The sequence below is a fragment of the Mustelus asterias genome, chromosome 4, assembly GCF_964213995.1.
Source record: "Mustelus asterias chromosome 4, sMusAst1.hap1.1, whole genome shotgun sequence".
NCBI lineage: Eukaryota > Metazoa > Chordata > Chondrichthyes > Carcharhiniformes > Triakidae > Mustelus > Mustelus asterias.
In genome coordinates, this window is record NC_135804.1 from 4,070,059 (window position 1) to 4,081,848 (window position 11,790).

General features: G+C 51.8%; 1 protein-coding gene across 1 annotated transcript; it reads right to left on the reverse strand.

The window, feature by feature from the left end:
• Positions 1–848: 848 nt before the first annotated feature.
• LOC144492467 (uncharacterized) lies at positions 849–10,770 on the reverse strand. The gene is made up of 2 exons (XM_078210524.1): positions 10,219–10,770; positions 849–5,269 (listed from the first exon to the last, which is right to left on the reverse strand). The coding sequence occupies exons 1-2, from the start codon at positions 10,531–10,533 to the stop codon at positions 3,671–3,673; spliced, it is 1,914 nt and encodes a 637-aa protein (XP_078066650.1). The 5' UTR covers positions 10,534–10,770; the 3' UTR covers positions 849–3,670.
• Positions 10,771–11,790: the final 1,020 nt, after the last annotated feature.

Here is an 11,790-nt window from a genome sequence, read left to right on the forward strand (position 1 = left end):
ACGGGCGTCCATGCAGAACCTTGTTTGGTAGGATCACCTCGAGAACCTGGCCAGTTCTGTCCCAAGTTTCCAACAGGAGAACTTCTCCCTGAATCAATCCAGTGTGCAGAAAATTGGGAAAGGAGGGAGGTGATTCTTTCTGCCCCTATCCCTTGGTCACACGGGGAGGCAGAGAGCTGGGTGGGGGGGGGGGGGAGAATGAGCTGGGTGGGGGGGGGCAGTGAGCTGGGGGGGGAGGCAGTGAGCGGGGTGAAGGGGGCAGTGAGCTGGGTGGGGGGGGCAGTGAGCTGGGGGGGAGGCAGTGAGCTGGGTGGGGGAGCAGTGAGCAGGGTGAAGGGGGCAGTGAGCGGGGTGAAGGGGGCAGTGAGCGGGGTGAAGGGTGCAGTGAGCGGGGTGAAGGGGGCAGTGAGCGGGGTGGGGGGGCAGTGGGCTGGGTGGGGGGGTGTCAGTGGGCTGGGTGGGGGGGGTCAGTGGGCTGGGTAGGGGTGGCAGTGGGCTGGGTGAGGGGGGGGCAGTGGGCTGGGTAGGGGGGGTGTCAGTGGGCTGGGTAGGGGGGCAGTGGGCTGGGTAGGGGGGGCAGTGGGCTGGGTGAGGGGGGGGCAGTGGGCTGGGTGGGGGGGGTCAGCGGTCTGGGTGAGGGGGGGCTCAGTGGGCTGGGTAGGAGGGGCAGTGGGCTGGGTGAGGGGGGGGGCAGTGGGCTGGGTGGGGGGGGTCAGCAGTCTGGGTGGGGGGGGGGTCAGTGGGCTGGGTGGGGGGGGGTCAGTGGGCTGGGTGGGTGGGGGGGGTCAGTGGGCTGGGTGGGTGGGGGGGGTCAGTGGTCTGGGTGGGGGGGTCAGTGGGCTGGGTGGTGGGGGGTCAGTGGGCTGGGTGGGGGGGGTGTCAGTGGGCTGGGTGGGGGGGGTGTCAGTGGGCTGGGTGGGGGGGGGTCAGTGAGCGGGGTGAAGGGGGCAGTGAGCGGGGTGGGGGGCAGTTGCTTGGTTGGGGGGTCAGTGGGCTGGGTGGGGGGGGCAGTGGGCTGGGTGGGGGGGGTCAGTGGGCTGGGGGGGGGGTCAGTGGGCTGTGTGGGGGTGGAGGGCAGTGCCCCTCCTGCACAGTGACCCCCTTCCCCACTGTCACAAGGGAATCTTGCGACAGGAGGTTGTCAGCTTGACGCAGGAAGTGAATGAATTGTATTTACGCAGCGCTTTCTACAACGTCAGAACTTCCCAAAGTGCCTCGTCGCCAATGAAAGGCTTGGAGAAGTGTAATCACCCCCTCAAACCCGTAGCTCCTCTTGGGCAGGACGAAACGTTTGCTGATGACACTGACAGCTAGGATAGTAAGATGTGAAGAGGATACAGGCGGGCTACAAAAAGATACGGGTGGGTTAAGTGAGTGGACAAAGACCCGGCAAATGGAGTATAATTTGGGGAAGTGAGAAACTGTATGTTTTGGCAGGAAAAATGAAAATATAATCTAAATGGTGAGAGATTGCAGAGCTCTGAAACGCAGAGGGATCTGGCTGTCTGAGTGCATGAATCACAAAAGGGGGAGCAAGTCATTAGGAAAGCTAATAGAAAGTTATTGCTTATTGCAAGAGGAATTGAATATAAAATTAGGGTGATCATGCGTTGTACAGACCATATCTGGAGTATTGTGTACAGTGTTGGTTTCCTTATCTAAGGAAGGGTGTAAATATGTTGGAAGCATTTCAGAGGTTTACCAGACTAATACCCGAATTGGGCAGATTATCTTATGAGGGAAGGTTGGACAGGTTAGACTGGTATCCACGAGAGGTCTGAAGCGAAATAGGCAATTTGATTGAAACATACAAGACACTGTTGGTGGATGTAGAAAGAATGTTTCATCTCCAGGGGTCACTGTTTAAATATAAGGGGTGGCCCATTTAGAATCGAGAGGAGGAGAATCTTTTTTTCTCTCAGAGGGTGAGAGTCTTTGGAACACTCTTCTCAAAAGGCCGTGGAAGCAGAGTCTTTGAATATTTTTAAGGCAGAAATAGATTCTTGATAAAGCAAGAGGGTGAAAGGTTATCCGGATAGATAACCTTTCACATGTGGAGTTGAGGTTACCATTGGACCAGCCTTGTTATCATTGAATGGTGGAGCAGGCTTGAGGGGCTGAATGGCCTACCCCTGCTCCTAATTCAGATGTTTGTATGTTCTTTTTACTGTTTCATGGGATGTTGGCATCATTGACATGGTCAACATTTGATTGCCCATCCTAATTTCCCATCTGAAACCGGCTGCTTTGCCCTGAATGGGGTCGAGCATCTTGAGTGTTGTTGGAGTTGCACTCATCCAGGCAAGTGGGGAGTATTCCATCACACTCCTGACTTGAAGCTTGTCGATGGTGGAGAGGCTTTGGGGAGTCAGGAGGTGAGTTACTCGCTGCAGGATTCCCAGCCTCTGACCTGCTCTTGTAGCCACAGTATTTATACAGTTTTTGGTCTATGGTAACTAATGGAGGAAACTTCATTGATGAAGCAGCTGAGAATGGTTAGGCTAAGGTCACTACTCTGAGGAACTCCTGCAGTGATGTCCTGAGACTGAGGTGATTTACCTTCAATAACCACAACCGTCTTCCTGTGATAGATATGAATCCAAGCATACTTACTAAGTAGGGACACTAATCTAACTGAGGAAGACTATGAGTGACTCATTATCCACCTCCATTGGTTAAGTGGTTTGGTTACCGGGTTTGTAGCAGAATGTGAACTCAAATCTCCATTCAGAAATTTGAGAAGAGTTTAATTTTGTTTTTAAATAAATGTCTAGAAATAAAAAGCTGTTTTCAGCCAAGTGAGCTTGAAGCTGTCGCTTTGTTGTATAAACTCAGCAGGTTAGCCGAGTCCTCTCCGGAAGGAAACATGCTGTCTATATCCAATTGGGGCCTAGGGGTGACTCCAGTCCCACATCACCATACTTGAGTCTTAACTGTCCCCTGGATTGTCAGAGTGAGGCACCGAGTTATACTGTGTTGTTACCATTGAAACAGGCAGCTCACTATCACCACCCTCTCAGGGAGGTCCAGGAACGGGGAATAAATGTTGATCTTACCAGCAACACCCACATCCCAAAAACCAATTCAAAACAAAAGGTTCACTCATCAATGGTTTCTTCATTGAAGTCACCCTTCTCCCTTCAATACGGTCGCCGCTTTTACTCTGAGTTTCTCAATAAAAACACAGGTTGTTTCCTTAGAACAAATTGAGGGCATCATTGGGGCAAAGAGTCTCTTTGGCAGAAGGAGGGGTCCACTCACTGAAGTATTCAACAATAATTGGCTTTGATATTTGGATCAGTGTTATCTCTCCTCCTCTCCTGAAGGCGTTAACTCTTCCCGGGCTTTGCAGATACTTTTGGAGCATCAGTCACGTGGTCATTCTCCTTGTGAAAGGCCAGACGGAAGGCAGAAGACCTCTGGATGGCTTCAATTGATGACCACATGCAGGCACTTCCCAAAGACTCTTTACTTTTTCAGGGAACAGGAGGAGGAATCTTGGCCAATTTTCCCCTCCCTCCCTCGGGGTAGGGAGGTGGGGGACAATGGTAGCATCTTGGCGACCAAGCAAATTACGGTTAGCTAACTTGGCACATCGAGACTTGACCAGTCGGCTTGGCTCAGTTGGTTGGCTCAATGCACCAAGAATGCCTCCATTGAAGAACAGGATTTAAATGTCTTCCTCTTCGTTACAGCGATTGCATCTCACGGACATGTCATCGTCAAGGCTAATGTTCTTGTCGGTTAACTTGGTCACGTAGAGATAAGGGTCAGTGCCTCCGCCAATCATCAGCTCCTGGATTTGAAGGCAATCCCTGGACATGACCTGGCCGTGACCCGCAGAGAGCCTGGAGTTGCAGCTTGAACAGATCGGAGACCTGCAGTTATCACAGGACATGGCTGAGGACGGCAGGCCCTCCAGGCTGCTGGGCGGGATGTAGAAAGACTGGGGGGGCTCTCGGACAATCTGGTCTTCCACATCCTGTGGAGTGTTGCCCGCAAGCTCAGGGTCATCCAGCAGTGGGCGAACCCCCAGGAGTTCACTTGGGGCGCACACACAGCACTCGGGAATGTTGGGGGTCTGACAAGCTGGAACCTGCCGAAGGGTCTGGGTTTGCCCATGAGGTTTGACTCCTGTTGGTTCAGGATGTCTTAATTCCACACGTTGGGACTCCAGGGTTTGGAAGTGGTTAGCCTGGAGGAAGGGAGCTGGCCCAGCAGTCTCGGCTATTGGATAGGGCAGTTTCTCTTTATCTATCTTCTTCAGTTCAATTTCCACATAATCCCTTTTCCGGCTGTTGGCAGCATCGTTTAGGAAGCTCCCGTACTTAACAGATGAGGTGCCATCTAATTTCTGAGAGTTTTTGCTGGATCTTTTATCGTCTGGATATATCTGGTTAGTAGCATCCAGCACACTGTGTCTCACTGAGCATTTTGGGTCAATGGTATCGAAAGGTGACCGTTCTTTACTCTTCAAATTCTTACTTTCTGATGACGTTGCAATGGGAGTTGAATCGGGGAAGAGACTTAAGGAGAGAGGTCCAGTTTGCCCTGGGGAGAGTTTGACCAGAGCTTCCGTCCGAGCCTTCTGCATCAGCGATTCGTCTAAGATGAGTGGGTAATCGCACTGCTCCGGTTTCCCATCTGGACTGGCAGCCTCCACCAGCTTCTGAGTTTCTGGGTATCTTATGTTGGCACTGATGGTGATGTCGGTGTACTCACGGTACAGGTCAAGGCTGTCTAATGGTAACCTCGGGGAGGTGGACAACGGATCATTTGTGGCATCAGACTCTCTATCGAGTGCTTCTACCCGCAGCCCGAGGGTTCCTTCATGGTTGACATCAGTGAGTAGCAAGGGCGTACTGGGCAACTCAGATTTGGCAAGGTTTTCTTCAGGACGCAAGCCTGATTTTGAGGCCCCCTCATTACCCAGAGCCAGCTCTTCAGCCATTCCTCTGGGTCCAGCTTCCTTGCCTTTTAAGTATTTGATGCAGTCGGCCTGGTTATGGGACTGACTGGACCTCACCTGCAGAATATCCTCACAGCCACTCTGCATTGCTCGGTCCAGCGTCTCCTGCATCAATTCACACTCGGCCCTGGCCAAGAAAAACTCAAACCCAAGTTGACCAATTTCCTCCTTGCTGACCTGTTTTGACATCACATAGTCACTGGTTCCTTTCCGAGTGTATCCCATCTTTTCCAAGATCCCTTGCAGAACGTCAGGAGGGAACACGGGCTGGATGAAGTAGACAAATGCCCCTGTGAAAGTCTGAAACAAATACGTTTGTGTTAGTTTTTCAAGAAAATATAATCTCAGTTTGAGCTCCAGCATCTTGTCTTCCTCCTCCTCACAGCCTCCTCTTCCCCTCAATTCTATCGCCAGGGCATAGGAAATAAATGCAGGAGGCCTCTTGAGTCTGCTCTGCCATCTAATAAGGTCTAACCTTTGACCAAAATTCCACTGGGCGGCACAGTGGTGAGCACTGCTGCCTCACAGTTCCAGAGATACGGGTTTGATTCCCGGCTTGGGTCACTGTCTGTGTGGGGTTTGCACATTCTCCTCGTGTCTGCGTGAGTTTCCTCCGGGGCTCTGGTTTCCTCCCACAGTCCGAAAGAAGTGCTGGTTAGGTGCATTGGCCATGCTAAATTCTCCCTCACTGTACCCGAACAGGTGCCGGAGTGTGGTGACTAGGGGATTTTCACAGTAACTTCATTGCAGTGTTAATGTAAGCCTATTTGTTACACTAATAAATAAACTTAAACTTGTGTCCCTTGTGTCTGCTGCACATGTCCTTCTGGGTGGTAGAGGTCATGGGTTTGGAAGGTGCTGTCAAAGAAGCCTTGGTGAGTTGTTGCAGTGCATCTTGTAGATGGTACACACGGCTGCTATTGTGTGTCAGTGGTGGAGGGAATGTTGAAGGTGGTGGATGGGGTACCAATCAGGCTGCTTGTGGGAATTTGCGATGTGTAAATTGGATACCATCATTTCTTCATTACAACAGCGTTTCAAAATTACTTCATCAGTGTGAAGAGTGTTGGGACCCCCTGAAGTGTGAAAGGTGCTATATAAATGAACATTGAACCTTTTTTCATGGAGAGACAGAGGGAGGTTGCTGTTCAATGATCTCCCATGGAAAGTGCGTGTGTGGAAAACCAAAACAGAAAACATTAAAATGATAAACAACATGATTCAGAAAAACAAGCCAAACACCGCAGGTGATGGAAATCTGACATCAAACTGGAAATGCTGCAAGCCACTCAGCAGCTGGTGTGGAGAGAGAACCAGAGTTTCCTGTCCCAAATTTTCCAATGTCATAAACCCCACTCCCGCTGCCAGCGAGATCGGAGAATTTGGTACTCAGCCAACTCTCTATTCGCAGCAGCGGGACTGGAGAATGCCGGCCGCGGGCGAGGTTGGAGAATTCGGGCCATGTGTCAAGGCGATATCCTTTATTCAGAACTGGCTCACAATGAAAAGTCTGTGTGGTCAAAAAGTTAATCCTACAATTCTCTCTCCATTGATGGAGCTTTCCTCTTCTGATTTAGCTGCCCCGTGAGGTGAGAGGGTCGCGTTTGAGCTGATTCGGTCTCCAAGGTCAGGGAGTTATTCACCTGAATTACAACAGTCCGCAGGGTGACAGAGCGTTGCTCCATCGGCACTGCAGGCTGGCAGAGTGGCACTCTGTCGGTAGTGCAGGCTGGCAGCGCGGCGCTCTGTTAACAGTGCTGGCGGGCAGCGCGGCACTCCATCGGCACTGCAGGCTGGCAGAGTGGCACTCCATCGGCAGTGCAGGCGGGCAGAGTGGCACTCCGTCGGCAGTGCAAGCTAACAGCTTCTTGCATTGAGGACATTTTTGTTTATTCATTCATGGGACTTGGGTATCGCTGGTTGGCCAGCATTTATTGCCCATCCCTAGTTGCCCTTGGAGGGCAGTTAAGAGTCAACCACATTGCTGTGGCTCTGGAGTCACATGTAGGCCAGACCGGGTAAGGACGGCAGATTTCCTTCCCTAAAGGACACTAGTGAACCAGATGGGTTTTTCCGACAATTGACAATGGTTTCATGGTCATCAGTAGATTCTTAATTCCAGACATTTTTTATTGAATTCAAATTCCACCTTCTGCCCTGGCAGGATTCGAACCCGGGGCCCCAGAACTTTAGCTGAGTTTCTGGATTAATAGTTAAGTGATAATACCACTAGGCCATCGCCTCCCCTCCCCTCCGAGCCAGTTACGTTTTTAATGGCTTCATAAGGTCAGAAGTGGGGATGTTCGCTGCACCATTCGCAACGCCTCAGATACTGAAGCAGTCCATGTCCAAATGCAGCAAGACCTGGACAATATCCAGGCTTGGGTTGATAACACAAAATTCGCACTACAAAAGTGCCAGGCAATGACCATCTCCAAAAAGACAGAATTCAACCATCTCCCCTTGTCATCACCATCACTGAATCCCTCAACTATCAACATCCTGGGGGCTACTATTGACCAGAAACTGAATTGGACTAGCCATATAAATACAATGGCTACAACAGCAGGTCAGAGGCTAGGAATACTGTGGTAACTCGCCTCCTGGCTCCCCAAAGTCTGTCCACCATCTATAAGGCAAAGTCAGGAGTGTGATGGAATACTCTCCACTTGCCTGGATGAGTGCAACTCCAACAACATTCAAGAAGCTCCAGGACAAAGCAGCCTGCTTGATTAGCACCCTATCCAGCACCTTTCACTCTCTCCACTGACGCACAGTGACAGCAGTGTGTACCATCTACAAGATGCAGTGCAGCAACTCACTGAGGTTCCTTCAACAGCATCTTCCAAACTCGTGACCTTTACCATCCAGAAGGACAAGGGCAGCAGATACCTGGGAACACCACCGCCTGCAAGTTCCCCTCCAAGCTCCACACCACCCTGACTTAGGAATATATCACCGTTCCTTCACTGTCGCTAGGTCAAAATCCTAGAACTCCCTCCCTAACAGCACTATGGGTGTACCTACACCACACTGGACTGCAGCGATTCAAAAAGCTGGCTCACCGCCACCTTCCCAAGAGGAATAGGATGGAAAATAAATGCTGGCCTAGCCAATGACATCCACATCCATGAATGAATAGATAAATAAAACTCCATGGTAACTTTTACTGACTTTTTAAAATTTCCTTTTTTTTCTACATACTTGGATTGTCATTGAAATCCATGTGGTTCACATTGGAGCCTGGTGTCCTCACTCTGTGCTACCACTCTACTCCAATCCACAGCAACACAGCTGACTCTGAACTGACCTCCTTTTGTGAAAGTCTGGAATATTATCAGGACATTAAAAGTGCTGTAAAAATACAAGTTGTAGTACTGACTTTTATGTAGGAATTAAATAGGATGGACACTTCATAAAGATGTATCTGGAGGCTGGTAATAATGCCCAACTATGCCGGGGCGGCAAGGTGGCACAGTGATTAGCACTGCTGCTCACAGTGCCAGGGATCCGGATTCAATTCCAGCCTCGGGTGACTGTGTGGAGTTTGCACATTCTCCCCATGTCTGCGTGGGTTTCCTCCGGGTGCTCCAGCTTCCTCCCTTGGTCCAAGATTAGGGTTAGGTTGATTGGCCGTGCTAAATTGCCCCTTAGTGTCAGGAGGATGAGCAGGATAAATATGTGGGGTTATGGGAATGGGGCCTGGGTGGGATTGTGGTCATGCAGACTCGATGGGCTGAGTGGCCTCCTTCTGCACTGTGGGGATTCTGTGATGCTACTCCAGGTTAAATATCCACGTAAGCTTCAATGCCTGGATCTCTGAATAGTCTCCAGACATTGGTGTATAGCATCTTCAGCCAGAGGTTGTGATGGAATAGGCACTGGGGGTGGGGCTGGAGAGTGCATCATAAAACCTTCAGGGAAAGAGGGGCAGAAACTGGGTCAATAACAAAGGATCTCCCCTGTGGATGGGGCACTATTTTTAAATGGTAACATTTGGACATATTATTCGGAGTTATAAAGCACAGTGTTTGAATGATGGTACTCAGTCCTACTTTGAAACTGTTAGAATTAGTATTGTTGGCGCAACTGAAGTGGGCGGGTAATTGGGATGCGTGAATAACCCAACCCAAAGTAGGTGCCTCCACCTTAAATACCTGTTAGGCTGAACTTACAATGTCAGCATCCAGTGACCAGGGAAATCCCCAGCCCAGGCAGAGATCACAGCCAGCCCACCCACACCCCCACCCCCTGGACACCCCCACCCTCACCCCTTGACACCCCCACCACCTTGATCCCCCCCACCCCGGGACTCACCCACCCCCAGGACACACTCACCCCCTTGGACACGTCCATCCCTTGGGCATCCCATCCCCCTGGGCACCCCTGGACACCCCCACCCTGGGACACCCCCACCCACTGGGCACCCCTGGACCACCCCACCCCAGGACACACCCCCCCCCCGAACACACCCACCCCCCTGGACACACCCAACCCCTGGACACACCCAACCTCCTGGACACACCCAACCTCCTGGACACACCCAACCTCCTGGATACACCCACCCCCAGGACAAACCCACCTCCCTGGACATGCCCAACCCCCTGGACATGCCCACCCCCAGGACACACCCACCGCCTGGCCACTCCATTATCTGGACACCCCCATCGCCTGGGGAGGTGATGGCCTAGTGGTATTATCGCTAGATCATTAATCCAGAAACTCAGCTAATCTTCTGGGGAGCCGTCTTCGAATCTCGCCACGGCAGATGGTGGAATTGGAATTCTGTAAAAAGTATCTGGAATTAAGAATCTACTGATGACCATTGTCGATTGTCGGAAAAACTCATCTGGTTCACTAATGTCCTTTAGGGAAGGAAATCTGCTGTCCTTACCCAGTCTGGCCTACATGTGACTCCAGAGCCACAGCAATGGGGTTGACTCTCAGCCGCCTTCCAAGGGCAACTGGGGATGGGCAATAAATGCTGGCCCAGCCAGCGACACCCATGTCCCACAAATGACTAAAAAAAAACATCCCCAACTCCTGAACAACCCACCCTGGAACCCATTCCCCATCCAAAAAACCCCCAACCTCTGGACACCCTGACTGCTGAAAACACCCCCCCCAACACACTCCCATGGCCTGAACAGACTGCCAGCTCCCTCAGCCCTAAACCCACCCCTCCTCCCCCCTCTCCCCCCCTCTTCCCTCCCAGCCCCCTCACCCCTCTCCCCCTTGAAGGCACTGACCTTGATTGATTTGATCTCTTTCCGCCAGGGCCACAGGTACAGGTTGAGGGAGATGAGCTCCAGCAGCTCGAAGGCTTTGCCCATTGCCGGCAGGAGCTGCTGCCTGCCCGCCTGGCCTGCCACATAGTCCCGGGCCAGGCGGTAGAAATCCAGCCGCTGGAAGCGCTGGCACGGAGCGGGCACCGAGTCCAGAAAGTCCTTGCCCAGGCGCAGCTGCTCCTGCCCGCTGCAGGGTGCCAGGGTGCCGGAGGCGAAGTGTTTCTGGTGGCAAGCCAGGAAGTTTTGGTAAAGTTGGGTCCTGCTGCAGCTGCCCATGTCTCCGGGCGGCCCGGGGTGGGGGATTCCCCAGAGTGTCAGTTTCTGCAATGTATCCGTGTCTCCCCCGCCGCCGCTACACTGTGTCCAGCCGCCCGCTTCACTCAACTCTCCCAGCCCCGGGCCAGCGGCGGGGGGGAAGCGGGGACACAACTTTCCCCCACTGCCTGCTGCCGGCCGCTGCCAAAGTGAAAGTATCTCTGCGCAATGTTGCAGCTCCTCACTCACCACTTGTTTCACTCAGAGCCCTGCCCGCGGAAACTGGCTCGGGAGGGCACATCTCCTTCCCCTCCCCTCCCGCACCGACACACAGGCTGCTGTTCTACAAGAGTCAGCGTGGGTAGGATATTCAGCCGGGAAGGGCATCGCCTTTCCAGTTTAAAGTCTTTTATTTGATTAGTTTTATTTTGCTATTGTCACAAATAGGCTTACATTAACACTGCAATGAAGTTGCTGTGAAAATCCCCCAGTCGCCACACTCCAGCGCCTGTTCGGGTTCACTGAGGGAGAATTTAGCATGGCCAATGTAAAGTTAAAGTTTAAAATTAAAGTTTATTTATTAGTCACAAGTTGGCTTACATTAACACCACAATGAAGTTGCTGTGAAAATCCCCTAGTTGCCACACTCCAGCGCCTGTTCGGGTACACTGAGGGAGAATTTAGCATGGCCGATGTAAAGTTAAAAGTTAAAGTTTATTTATTGGTCACAAGCAGGCTTACATTCACACCGCAATGAAGTTACTGTGAAAATCCCCTAGCTGCCACACTCTGGCGCCTCTTCGGGTACACTGAGGGGCAATTTAGCACGGCCAGTGCAACTAACCAAGCACATTTTTTTGGACTGCGAGAGGAAACTGGACCACCTGGAGGAAACCCACACAGACAAGGGGTGAACGTGTAGACTCCACACAGACAGTGACCCAAGCCGGGAATCGAACACGGCCCCCTGGCACTGTGAGGCAGCAGTGCTAACCACTGTGCCACCTTGCTGCCTCTTCTGGCTAAGATCGAGCTTGAGATCAGGTGCAAAGCCTTTTCTTGTCAGCTTCCTATTTCAGAGTCCCAACATTCTTTTTATTTGAATAATTCATCCAAATTGCCTGGTCTTGAGGTGTTGGCTATGAGGAGAGGTTGAAAAAACTAGGATTGTTTTCACTGGAAAGACGGAGGCTGAAGGGAGGCCTGATAGAGGTCTACAAAACGATGAGAGGCACAGACAGGGTGGATAGTCAGAGGCTTTTCCCCAGGGTGGCAGTG

What these genes read in the sequence shown, in the direction of transcription:
- LOC144492467 (XM_078210524.1), bottom strand. Translation starts at nt 10,533, where the DNA reads ATGGGCAGCTGCAGCAGGACCCAACTTTACCAAAACTTCCTGGCTTGC. An exon ending in AAGAGATCAAATCAATCAAG is followed by an intron (nt 5,270 to 10,218) that starts GTCAGTGCCTTC and finishes TATTTGTTTCAG; the next exon opens with ACTTTCACAGGGGCATTTGT.